At 46.3% G+C, this 14,103-nt stretch overlaps 1 protein-coding gene across 1 annotated transcript in view; it reads left to right on the forward strand.

Moving 5' to 3' along the window:
- Nucleotides 1-14,103, forward strand: part of RFX8 (regulatory factor X8) — a 954,619-nt gene that overhangs the window by 293,396 nt on the left and 647,120 nt on the right. The window contains exon 8 of the mRNA XM_086933389.1: nt 30-143. Within this exon, the coding sequence (XP_086789515.1) occupies nt 30-143 (114 nt within the window). The remainder of the gene's footprint in view (nt 1-29; nt 144-14,103) is intronic.

Here is a 14,103-nt window from a genome sequence, read left to right on the forward strand (position 1 = left end):
AAAAGTAACATTTATAACTTATATTTTAGGTAGAAGACCTTGTAACGTTTTTTTGGAAGTCTTTGTCTTACGAAGCTCTCGTTCTCATGTCACTGCCAGATGTTTCTCATTTATTTCAGTGCTATGATGTGAAACTCTACAAGGTGAGCTAGCATATTTTTCACTCATGTGTATGTTTTAGTGTGTTTGTGTGTACATTTCTGTCACCATATAGCATTTGCAAGTCTTGACACTATTATGTCCTCCTGTAGTAATGAAAAAACTCAAAATGTCCCTCATTACTGTGACTGTTTAATAGCATGTAAGTAATGCCTTATTATTTCACCTGTCTGCATCACCATGGATCCAGTGGAACTTGACCAGTGTCCCAGTTGTTTTATACTTAGGGCCTGGATGAGGCTTTGGAGGATAAGGTACTTTTCGTTAGGGTGGTAAAGAATATTAGCTCCACCACTCTGATGGACTACCGTCCACAAAATTTGGAGATAATTACTTGCCCATTGCTCATCGCTGTATGTTGAAAGGAACTGCCATGGCAGCGGTTCCCTTCTAGATGCACACCATTTGGTGGACATACTCGGTCAGTTTTGACAGACGCTGTCTATTTCATCCACCAAATATTTTACATAAAAAAAAAAAACTCCCAAAGTGCCATTGCGTTTTTGCATAACAGAATACTAATTACCTATACACCCTGTACGTTTTCCCCCAGCGTGTTGGGGTCATTATTGTTTTTTTCTGTCCCTGACTGCCAGGTAAAAACGTTTAGTGACGGACTAGAAAAAATAATATTATACCTTCCACCCTAAATAGGGTGGGTGGTGTAATGCCCTTCTTTTAATGCCCGCTACTCCTTCACTCCTTCAGGCTGTTGGAGAAATCTTTCTGTCAATTGAGCCAGCTGTAGCAGGCAGACCGAAGGTTTGTCAAACAGGATATTTCTTATCAATTGCGAAAGAGTGCTCTGTCCTACAAACTCTAAATCAACCCCTTAGTTTGTTACCACCTTCTGATGGTAAAGATTTCCTGATAATTGAGTCTGGCATCTTCCCAGGCAAAACGCTTTAAATTACCACTCTGCCAAAAGTTCCTTCACTTTGATCAACCTAACTGAGCTACAAGTTATGACTGAATGGATCTCTGGGTTTGTACACAAGTCCCCCATCGGCACTGTCACCTAGTGATTTAGGGTCATTTGGTACTCAACACGTCTTCAGTGAAAATGAAAGTGAATCATACATTTTTTTTCTGCTGTGACCAAGTTTGTAGTCACTTAAGTGCTAAGGACGAGATGGTCTCACCCTCAGCACAGCCAACGCCACGGGGCTGAGTACAAAGCCATCTTGTCCTTAGCACATGAGGGATTAACCATGAACTTAAATGACTGTTTTGAGGGACACCATTATCAGAACAATAAAGGAATTATTTTCTATCAGTAAAACACCTGATATATTCTGGGGAACTGGTGCAGGAGTCATTAAAAGCTGTAGTGAGGGGTGAAGGCATCAGTCTCTGAAAAAGGCAAGAAGTTGGTTCTGGAATACTAGCTCGCGTCTCTTGAGTATAAGCATAAGCCAAAATTACATTTAAAGGATGTTGACAGTGGAGAATGTAGTTTCCTCCAGATAGCACAATATGACAAGAGTAATAAGGCTATGACTTTTTTTTGCCCGTAGAATTCAATAATTCCCATCCCAGAAACTATGTCCTGTAAAAAATCTATGCTTCACATGGTGCTGCCCATACTGCCATCTTAGAAAGTTTTGGCTTTATCTGCATGATATGAGGCACTATTCTCCCTACGCAGCATCTCATTTGCTAATCAGATGCCATACTGTCAGAACCTGGGTTTGTCCCGTGTTATTCCATATACCCAAAAGCTAAGTCTTGCCCAGAAGCCAAGTCTTACCCAGATGTAAAGTCTGTAGTGCATGCATTATTCTCTGCAAGATATGTGGGCCCCATCCTCATATTTGGGCCAATAGAGTGCAGGCATGGAGAGGGAGGCCTGCTAGACTGAGAACAATAAGTACCCTGAACCAAATGGGACTCTGTCTAAGGTGAAGTGCTTAGTTTGAAAACCTCTGGAACTACAGTCAAAGGTGCTGGCATTGGTGGACAATTGGAGGTTATGTGGGCTTCCTAAGTTTATAAGTTATAAGTTAGGATTTCAAAATAAGCAAAGCTTAGGTGATATCAATAAGCAAGATGTTCTTAATACCTATTGACAATTGCCTGTAGTGGGTACTACGTGCTAGTACAATAGGTAGACGAAAACAGGATCTTAATGTGGTTACTGAATCTCCCACTTTATTCTACACTCTGAACTTTGTGGGAATATGTCTCAGATAGAATCAAATTGGCCCGCACCTACTTTGGGTGATTGTGTGAATAAACACGGAAGCAAGTTTTATTTGAGAAGTTATTTTAGATTGCCTCAGTTTAGATAATGGCCTTTCGATTCCCTGGCTGAAATACGCTAGGAAGTGTTTCTCTGACATTGGTCTCCCCAAGACGTTTACTACACTAAGTAAACATGACAGGAGGCTGGTTAAGTCTTGTCATGCAGAGGTCCGCCTCTCCCAAAGAACGGAGGAGTTGTTTTAGTACTTCACACTAGCTACAGGAGATTTGTCATTCTGACTAACTCCGGAGCTCTCATGGAGGGAGATGTCCCCGCTTTTTAGATTCAGGGCAGGTACTTTGTGGTGTCTGCTGTTCTTTTCTAATGGGGTGAAGGTGAGGTACCGCAATTTACCAGCATGTCCTTGTAATGGTCACGGCAGAGAAATACTTATGAAGTAATCAGGGTTCCCAAGGCCTACATGCTCCGAAGATAACCCACTTACACTCAAGAACTGTTGGCACGGAAACTGTAAAAGGCAAAGAACAAGTTTATTAAGACCCCATGGGGTGGTGGTACACTCAAACAGCACCCTTCGGTAATGCAAGAGGTATCACACCGAACACCGGTGTGACCCCGATTTATATACAGTTTTGGGGCAATAAAAGATAGGCGGCACAAGTGAGAACACATTTTAGAGACATATATGGTCATGTTTTGGAACACCGCCAGCTCATTGGAGGGGGCACAACTCCGCTGGTCAGTTTGGCGCACATTCCTAAAGGCTTACTGGTCAATTGGGACTGCGCATGTGCAAGCTTGACCAGTACTAAAAATAGCCTGTTGCTGGGCAGACTGAAGTGGTCAGTGAAACGGACAATGGACTAAAGGGCACGCCGGCCACGAGGCCGCTTATGATCTAAGATGGCCGCTGCAGTACTCAAAATGGCGTACTCGTATTCAGTCAAGTTAAAGAGGACAACGTGTAGTTTCAGCTAATCGCTAACGCGGCCATGCCAATTACGACAGACGACCCTTTTAGCGTTTAGCTGAATCTACCTCATAATGAACATAATCAGGATGTTCGTCCTCGATGTCAATTAACATTATTTGAGTTACCTCTTTATGAAGCATCACTTTGTCATGGGCAAGAGCTCGTCGTGATGGTATGCAAACTGATAGGCACATAGAACATAAGGCTGGGCCACATTGAATACATAGGCACATAAAAAACATTGCTCCCACAATTATACATAGAATTGTCAACAGTTTCCAGCCCCAAGTAGCAAGCATGGACCAGAACCATCCTGAAAGTGTCCAAGTCCCATTGTCCGGATGTATCTCAGCTGCGATCTTGTGGAGCTTAGATATCGCATCATAAACAGATGGAGAATTGTCTGGAATGTATACACAACAGCTGCTTCCGATAATTCTACATGCCCCCCCACGATCAGCCAAAACTACGTCCAACACCATCCTGTTTTGGAGCGTAACGATCCTAGAAATCTGTAGTTCCTCGGTGATGTTTCCCAGGGCAATGGCAGTGTCATTCGCTACAGCCTCAACAACACGTGTCAGTCGTCTTATTTTCCGGCTGTTCAGTGCAGCCCCCACAAAGGAGAATAGTCCCAAATTAAAGTCCACATACTGTTGCAAAGCAGTGTCAGTCTGGTCGATGTCATCCAGAACAACAGTTCGCTTAACCCTATTCAAGACAAAATCGTGGTATAACGTGTAATCATTGTGATACATTGGTGGGGCAATGAATACAGGAGGTAGTACAAACGATACATAGCACGTGCCCAACCACCCCAATGGAAGCTGATGGTAACCCTTCGTTACACAAATAAAATACGTATTCCGTGATGCAACAAATGAGATGCCATTCGGGCTATCAAAAGTGAGAGTAGTATTACATTCGCTTTTCCCCACTGCAATCGAACCCTTATTTCTGATACATAAATCGGCTTTTGTGGCAATGACATTAATGACATGTGCACTGGATACATTAATATTCCTCTGGTTGCTGTACACACGTGGGGCAGACACGTTATCGGGCCTGTACTCTTCCCATTCAAATCGAGTACCCTCAGCCCGTGGAAACCCATCCTTGTCATGGGAACATACTTTATTCAAACGGAAAAACACCCCCCCTTTGGTTGGCCATCTCAAAGTAAAGAGGAGGGTGTACCAGGCGTTGCATGATCCATTATGCGAAAACGGGAGTGGAATAAGTGGGGTGCCCCCTCTCTTTTGGTGCCCTGGCAACATCCCACACACCCAACAGTTTGAGGTATTGGTCATGTTATGTGTGTGGTGAAGAATATGAATGAAGCTGTTATTTAGATACATTTGCCTATGTCGTTCTTCATGAAAGGGTAATGTAAAATGAAAATGTTCAGACGGAGCCGGGGTAGTCGGCAGCAAATGTTCACGTACAGGCACCACAAGTTCAACTACCCAGGCTATAACAGCTATCACCACCATAGTCAGGACAAAAAGAAAGGCACCCAATACTTTTTTATCTCGTGATGTTGTTGATGCCATAGTTCAGAGATGTTCATGCAAAATCTCAAATAGCACAAATTGTTCACAAAGTCTCAGATACACGTGCGTGTATACCTAAAAAAAAAAATGCGGTGCTGAACTCCGAGGTAGCTGTTGTTTTCTTCTCTGGGCCAAGACGGGTGTCGCTACACTGGCAGAACTGATCCCCCCCCTTGGAATTCCCGGTTTCCGTTTCACAAACCTGGAGCGGTAACCAACCAGTCATAAAAACAAAAATCTTCTTATCGAGGGCGCAAGTTGTAGCGCTCTCGTCCGGCAACAGCGTGGTCCGGGAAGGCTCCCTCTACTTCGGCCGACGTCACAGCTGGGCTCTTTTCTTTATCCAAGATCTCTTTGTAGTCGGTCAGCACAGCAGGAGTCACCAGATCCGGAGAGACACGGCGGCAGTGTGTCGAATGCACCCACCGCTTCCTGTTGGTCACCCGTGCAGCGGTTCGGGTTGCAAGGAGGACCTGTTCGGGGCCCTTCCACCTGGGCTCCAGACTGCTTGCTCTCTCAAACGACCGAATCATCACGTGGTCACCAGGGCGGAGATCATGGCCCTCTCCAGTAGAGTTGTCAGGGAGCGCTTCTCGAACCTGTTGATGAATAGAGAGTAAATCACTTGTTAATCGTGCCAAATAGCCGTTCATCATAACACAAGGCACATCATGTATTAGTCGCGGCTTAGGCACCCCCCAGATATTCATGGGGCGCCCAAACACCACCTCATAGGGCGTAAGGCCAGTTCGTGAATGGGGTACTGATCTAAGAGAGAGCAGTGCTAGCGGCAAAGCGTCTGGCCACTTCAACGATGTAGACGCCACAATTTTGGCCAGTTTAAGCTTCAACGTAGCATTGTACCGCTCGACCAGACCTGCTGACTGAGGGTGGAATACAGCGTGGAACTTCTGCTGAATCCCTAACCCCTTCAGTACATATTCCACAATCTTTCCAACAAAATGAGGCCCATTATCGCTCCACAGAAATTTACAAACTCCAAAGCGAGGAAAGAATTCCTTAAGCAACACCTTAGCTGTTGTCAAAGCCGTATTGTCTTTCGTGGGGAAGGCCTCAACCCATTTGCTAAAAGCACATACCACCACTAGGACGTACTTCAGGTTGTTGCAGCGCTCGAGTTGGATGTAATCCATTTGGAGTACCTCAAATGGTGCAGAAGGTGGAACGAACCCTCCTTTCGGAGTATGGGTCCCCTTTCCAGGATTGTGCTGTAAACAAACCAGGCAGGTCTGCACTACTCTCTTCGCAGTGTTAGCAATCTCAGGATGTTCCCAAACTCGTGTTAAAAGCCGAGTGATTGCAAGAGCTCCGACATGCGCCAGTCCATGTGTCATCTGGACCATCGCCTGCAAGTAGGCCGCAGGCAATTTCCACTTCTCCATGTCTTTGCTTCTCCAACAACCCTCGTCATCTAGTACCCCATCTGCTGCCCATGCCACAAGTTCAGATTCAGTAGCTGACTTTTGAATATCCAATATTTCTGCTCTAGCATCACTCCATCGCTCAGCCTGCGATTGTATCACGTACATGGGGGAGCTAGTTCGGGACATAGCCGTTTGTCTTGCTATGCTGTCTGCAAAGGCATTTCCTTGGCCCACTTTATCCGTGATCTTTTTGTGGGCACTGCACTTCACTATCGCTACTTTCTTTGGGCCAAGCAGCGCATTTAGGAGATCACGCACTAACTCTCCGTGCATAATGTGCTCTCCATGTGATGTCAAAAACCCACGTTCTCTCCAGAGTAGCCCGAAGTCATGTGCCACTCCGAAGGCATACCGGCTGTCCGTGTATATGTTCACACATAGACCAGTACTCAATTCGCAGGCTCTTGTTAAGGCTATCAGCTCTGCTGCCTGAGCCGATTTTTGTGGTATCCTAGCTGTTTCTACCACTGTCTTAAGTGTCGTGATCGCATAGGCTGCGGAAGTCGTACCATCTGGCAGCCTTACACACGATCCATCAACCCACAGTTCCCCATCCACATCTGGAAGTGGGACATCCTGTAAATCGACACAACCCTTTGTCTGTTCCTCGGTCAGGAAAACACAATCATGATGTTTTTCTTCCTGACCCTCCTCGGCCGGATAGGGCAATAAAGTGGCAGGGTTCAAAGTAGCGCATCTTTTCAGTGTAATATGTGGCGCCAAAAGTGTCAGCTCATATCCTGTTAGCCGTGCACTCGTAAGGTATTGGGTCTTTGTTTGGTTTAGCAGGGCATCTACTGCGTGAGGAACTAACACCAACAGTTTGTGGGATAACACTATTCCCTCACTCTGTCGTATGGCCACTGCTGTTGCTGCTACCGCTCGAAAACACCCAGGCAACCCTCGTGCTACAGGATCCAGAATGGCAGAGAAGTATGCACATGGTCTCTGCTTATCCCCGTGTAATTGCACTATTTATTTTTTTTTTTTTTTTTTTATATTCTTATAAAGCGCCAGACTAGACCCCCGAAGGGGTATCTCCGCGCTATTGCTGTACCACGAGAGTGTGCTAAATCCAAGTGTGTATCTGATATAGGGTGCAGAAGCTGGAAGGCAGTTATTTGTCAGGATACAAATACGTTTTTAGAGTCTTTCGGAAACTCAGATGACTGGGGATTGATCTGAGTTCTGCCGGCAAAGAATTCCAGAGTGCTGGTCCGGCATAAGCTAACGCACGGCCACCTTGTCTGGCCTTTTTTACTCTTGGTGTCTGCAAGAGCTGCTGATGACTTAAGCGCAGAGGTCGCCCAGGGATGTAGGACTGAAAGATCTTGGCCATGTATTTAGGGCCCTCTCCTATCATGCTCTTGTGTATGGTGCATAAAGTTTTGAATTGGACTCGCTTCCTCACTGGGAGCCAGTGGAGTCTCAGCAGCAGGGGATTAGAAGGGGTCCTTGCTGGAGCGTTCAGGACAATCCTTGCTGCTGTATTTTGGATTACTTGCAGTTTACTGAGCTGCTCCTCGTTTGCTCCGAGGAGCAGCCCATTGCAGTAATCCACCCTGCTGATGACCAGAGCCTGCACCAGCGTTTTTCTGTGGTGGTCTGGTATGTAGGGGAAGACTCGTCTCAACATCCCAATAGCCCGGAAGCAGGTGCCAGCAACCTGATTAACATGTCCCTTAAAGGTAAGTTGCTGATCGAAGAGAACTCCCAGGTTCCTAACAGAGCTCTTAGGGGTGGGGACAGGACCTAGCTCCACGGGCCACCAGTCGGATGACCAATATGTTGCCGCTTGTCCAAAACACATGACCTCCGTTTTCCCCACATTACACTGCAGACAGTTAGTTGACATCCAGTCTGCAATGGCTCTCATGCCATCTGCAAAAGATCTTTTTATTGCAGATGTGAGAGTTTTGAAAGGGAAAAGGAGTTGGGTGTCGTCGGCATACGACACCGGGGTGAACCCGAAAGATCTAGCTAAGTTGGCTAGGGGTGCCACATACACATTGAAAAGTGTAGGACTAAGGCATGAGCCTTGTGGCACTCCCTTATTGAGCTCCCTTAGCGTGGATTTGTGGGAGCCCAGCCTAACTTCTTGGACACGACCAGTCAAAAAGCTCTTCATCCATGTCAGAGCCTCTCCCTCCACACCCACCTCACCTAGGCGATCAAGAAGCACCGTGTGAGACACCGTATCGAAAGCGGCGGAAAGGTCCAACAGCACCAGAATCATGGAGCTGCCCTCATCCAGTGCCATTCTGATGTTATTGGTCACTGTCTGAAGGGCTGATTCTGTGCTGTGGTTTGGCCTGAAACCAGATTGTGAATAGTCCAGGCCATCCGTCGCTTCCAGATGTTGAGAAAGATAGGTGTTCACGTGCCTCTCAGTAACCTTGCCCAGGTAAGGCAGGAGGGAGATAGGTCGTAAGTTGGAGAGGTCTGTCCAAGGAGAAGATGCCTTTTTTCTAATCGGGTTCACCACCGCCCTTTTCCAATCTGCAGGAACCTGACCTTTCTTTAGGGAGATGTTAATCACATCCAGCATGTGCGGACCCATAAGAGAAATCATGGGGCCGACCATTTTAGTTGGAATAAGGTCATTAGGCGATCCAGATTTAATGTGGCTGCAGAGGGAAAGGAGCTCTGTGTTGGTGATTGGAGGAAAATATGAAAGGGTAGGTTTGTTGCTGGATACTAGTTTTTGAGGATGGGGGTGGCCTGTGTTAGTAATTTTTATAGCGTCATTGGCTGTTACTATTTTTGCATAAATGTTGTTTATTTTATCCTCAAAATATCTCGAGACTTCATCACATAGCTCTTGTGAGAAGTCCTCAGAGCTGTCACAAGCAGTTGGCTTAATGAAATTCTGCAGAATGTTAAAAAGCTCCTTAGAGCAGTTGCCAGCCTGTGCTATCTGCTGCGTTAAATGTTGTTTCCTGGCTTGCTTGATGTTTTTGTAATACTTGGATTGAGTGTCTAAGAAAGCTACTCTACTGCTCTCGGTCTTCCCTTTTCTCCAAGCTTTCTCAGCTCGTCTGCAGTTTTGCTTAGCTACCCTCAGTTCGTGGGTGTACCAGCTATCTTGTTTAAGCACAGGATACTGTTTGTGTTTTTTTAATGGGGCTACAATGTCAATTGCTTGTTTAATAGAGACATTGAGCTTAGTTAAGGCCATATCAGCAGTGTCAGTTGCTAAAATTTCAGGATTTGTCCAGAATTCCTGGATTTTATTGGCAGTGACTTTATGCCACTCTCGTCGCCAAATAGGGGGAAGAGGAACACTCTTAACAGTTCTTACAGGGGTTACCAGAAGAAATTCAAGCATGGAGTGGTCTGTCCATTCTATTTCTTTTGCCGAGGAACAAATTACTTTAGCACAGTTACAAAAGAGTAAATCCAGCGTATGTCCTCCTTGATGGGTGGGTCCATGATTTTGTAATTCCAGACCTAGGTTAGCAAGGTCTGTAATCAGGGCAGTGGCATCGGAAAGTGTAGGTAGATCAACATGTGTATTGAAGTCTCCAAGAAGAAGAAAATCTTCTTTACATTTAATGTGAGGGGCTAAGATTTCTTGAAGATGAAGAGCAAAATTCGTATTGGATCCTGGGGGTCGGTATACCAAAGCACCTTTCCAGGTTATATGATTCATGAAGGTAAATTTAAAAATCATTATTTCTAGCTGAGAGTGCATGTGTTGCTCACTTATGGTGACTTTTATGCAGTCTTTGTGTATAATAGCGAGACCGCCTCCGGTTTTAATTTCTCGGTCTAGATGTTTAATCTTATACCCAGCAGGGATCCCCATGGCAATAGCAGTATGTGGTTTTAGCCATGTTTCAACCAGGAAGCAGATATCTGGTTGCATTGAGTGAATTAAGTCCCAAACTTGATGTTGATGTTTGGGTAATGACCGTACATTAAGAAGGAAACTCCTAAGGCCCGAGGGAGGGGATTTAAGAACCGAGGGGGATATACTATTTCCAGATAGACGATGGCATTGCAGGCAGGAGAAACCTCCCTCAACACAATGCCATGGGATTTTCGTGCTGCATGACCATGATGGTCTGAGTGACAGAAGCGTTTGGGCCGAGTAACTAATTATCTGTGTATCCTTACCGGTCTGAGCTCGTGAGGCAGGATTAGAGTCCATCGCCCCTCGCCCCGTCCTGTCGCGGACGGGCGCAGACGGGCTTTTCTTCGGCGCTTCTTAGGCGCGCTCGAAGGCGCCCCCTGCGCGCTACCGCTGCGCGCTAATTGGAAGGGCGTGGCTAAATAGCCCGGAGTGAGGTAGCCACTAGAGCGCTAACCTCTACTCCGGGACTACCGGAAGTGCTGCTGCCTGGCTCTGCCTGTCCGCCCTCCGCTCAACGGCACTGGTTGCCGAGTCGGACCGAGGCGGGCAGGCGATGGTATCGAGCACAGGTGAAGCGGGGGAGAGAAAGCGGGTATTGGGACAAGTAAGTCTGTCCTGCCTAAGGATAAAATGTATTTTAAAAAATATGCGCTAAAAGTTTTAGTCCGCTAAATTGATGGTCCTCGCAGCCCTCGCTAACACAGCAATTCAATCAGACAAAGCACCCACAGGCACAGCAGCGGTCTGGGAGACACTGCCACCGTCTCCCTACCGCGCAGGACCGAGGGTCCTGCGCGGTAGGGACAACGCGCACCCATCATTCTCGTGCACGTACAACGCGCACCCATCATTCTCGTGCACGTACAATGTGAAAAGTTTCGTGTAGTCTGGTGTGCCTAACACGGGTGCGGAACAAAGGGCCTGCCTCAACTGTTCAAAAGCCTTCTGACATTCATCTGTCCGCTCAAGGGGCATTGGTGTAGCTTTGGACAGTAGCGCTAGCAAAGGTTTTATGATATGTGAAAACCCCATGATCCATTGTCTACAAAAAGACGTCAACCCTATGAAGGCACGTACATCTCTCTGCGTGCGGGGGACTGGTGTGTCTAAAATTGCTTGAATTCGATCAGATGTTAATGCACGCCCCTCCTTAGACAACAGATGACCGAGGTAGGTCACCTGAGGTCTACAATATTGAAGCTTTTTCTTCGAGACCTTATGATTGTTCTGTGCCAAAAAGGAAAGCAACGCAAGTGTACTTTGTTCACATTGTGCATAAGAGTCAGCAGCAAGCAGAAGGTCATCCACGTACTGGATGAGAGCAACGCCAGACTGCAATTTAAAAGAATCCAGCTGCCTTTTCAAAGCCTGGCTGTAGATGCTAGGACTTTCAGTATAACCTTGGGGAACACGACAAAATCTATACGATTTATTATTTAGCGTAAAGCCAAACAGGTATCTGCTATCAGGATGAACAGGGATGGAAAAGAACGCATTCTTTAAATCAATGACGCTAAACGTGGTGGCCGTTGGTGGAACCAGGGTAAGCAAGGTCGTAATATCGGACACCACCGGGTATTGGGGAATGACAATTTTGTTGATCTCTCGCAGATCAATAATAAAGCGATAGATTTTGCCGTCAGTGTCTCTCTTAAGGATCGGAAGAATAGGACTGTTGCAAACATTATAAGGGACCTCCTCCACAACCCCTGCAGAAATCAAATCCTGAACAATACGTGTCAATGCAATTTCACCTTCTCTCGAGATCTTATATTGTGGCACTCGTGGTAGAGGGGCCCCCTCCTTAACAGTAATGTATATTGGTGGAATACGCATCTCTCCCACATCCGTATCTGAGGTCGCCCATAACGTATGCGGTAGAGAGGCCAAAGCTGGAACATCTAAGATGGCGTAAAACCTATCGGGGTCAGGATAATTGTCATTCAGGATAACCCGCACTCCCTCAGGGGCGCAACGTATCGTTGCTCGAAAATATTTAAGCAAGTCAATACCCAGGATATTGTCTGGTGTATGGGGCGATAACAAGAATTGACCAAAACTAAAGTATTTGTCAAGACATAGTGCAAGGGGCTTGGACAATGGGCTGGGGGAGGGTGTGCCATCAAACCCTACACATGTAATCATTTCGCCAGACAGGGGAGCCCTCGGAACAAAGTTTTTCGACAAAGCGCTACGTGTAGCCCCTGTGTCGATAAGAAATTGATCAGTAGAACCCAGAATACCCGCTGTTACATATGGACCCTGCTGATCTACCGGCACTTCAACTGATTCCTTACCCCATCCTACGCAGTCCTATGCATGCACATAATCCTGGTGTTCCACATTCTCTCCCTCCGAAATCTGATATTGATTCCGCCTATCAAACGTATTTCGTTCATCCTGGCCACGGCCCCTCTCCTCAACCCTTCCACGATCACTTCCGCTACCTCTCACTCCAGTATAACCTCCTCTCGACCTTCCACCTCCTCGACCACGCTGACTACGCTGCCCACGAAGTACCGGACAATATTCGGCCCAATGCCCAAACTCCTTACAATAAGCGCACTGATCCTCCGCAATGTCCGTACGACCATACGACGTATTTCCTCCACCCCGTCTACCTCTATCATTCCCTCTACCCTGTGGTCCCCGAACCTGTGCCAACATCACCTTCGTTTTCAATTCCTTCGCCTTTTTCTCAACACTTTCTTTAGCCTCCAATTCCTGCCGCTCATAATACTGAGCCATAGTTAACAAGGACGCAGGGGTCGCCGTGGCCCAGGAACTTTCACTCGACTTCAATCGTTTTGCAATCTCCGGTAGGAGATTAGCCACATACTTATCTACAAACAGATGCCGACCCATATCGTCTGTTAAAGATTGACCACTGTAATCATGGAACGCCTCCTCAAAACATGTAAAGAAATCTGAGACCGTTTCATCGGATTTCTGCTTGCACGACGTTAGCATGGTCCAATCAATCTTTTTAGAGGGAACAAGCGTCTTTAATTTAATCAAGATAGCCGCCGGAAGATCTAGAATTAACTGACAAGGCGTACATGCCGGTTCCCTATCTAAATCGGCAGCATTTATTTCTTTCCATGTGCCCCCCAATATTGTTTCATCATTATTTTTACGAATTTGCCTCCACATATCAGGTGGTAAAATTAGCCCAAAGAACAAATCTATATCCACAAGAGTCATCACACAAGACGAAATAGCCCCTTCCACCCCTTCATAAAATGCCGCCGGATTTTTCCGAAGATCAGGTAAAGAATTTTTCAATGCCATAACATCTGCTCTATTCCAAGGCGTGTATACCCAGTTATATACAAAATACCCTTTCGCATCTTTTGATAATTTATCATCATCTGTACCTTCCCCTTTAGGTGGAACATACAAGGGCGCGGCTTCACGCATAGGCATAACATGCAACGCAGAACTCTTATCTGAACCACGGAGAGAACACTCCTTAGTCTGCCCGTTATTCTCCAATTCAGACTCCTTTTGCCTCCTTTTCCGCTCCTCCCGCAATCTTGTCGTTTCGTCTCGCAGCTGGATCAGTTGCGTGAATAGGTCGTCAACATCTGCAAGATCAAATACACCTTTAACCAAATTCTCACGATACACTGACAACGATTTAGGTTCTAACGTGACTGAAAGTTCACGATACGCAGCAACAACTTCATCTGCCAAACTAGATAAAAAATACATTAATTCAAGATCCGACCACGCCCTTTTCTCCGCAAGCAACTGATCCTGAGAGACGCACTTCTTATTCACTTTACGAGCCCAACTACGTAAATGTGCGGACCTCTCCGCAGTAAACCTGAGAGCAGATACCCCCTTCTGTTCCGACTTATCCTGTCCATCGTCCTCCGAATCTGCAGCTGGTGCCGTCGGCGAAACGT

This window comes from Lissotriton vulgaris, chromosome 8 (assembly GCF_964263255.1).
Source record: "Lissotriton vulgaris chromosome 8, aLisVul1.2, whole genome shotgun sequence".
In the NCBI taxonomy this organism is placed as follows: Eukaryota; Metazoa; Chordata; class Amphibia; order Caudata; family Salamandridae; genus Lissotriton; species Lissotriton vulgaris.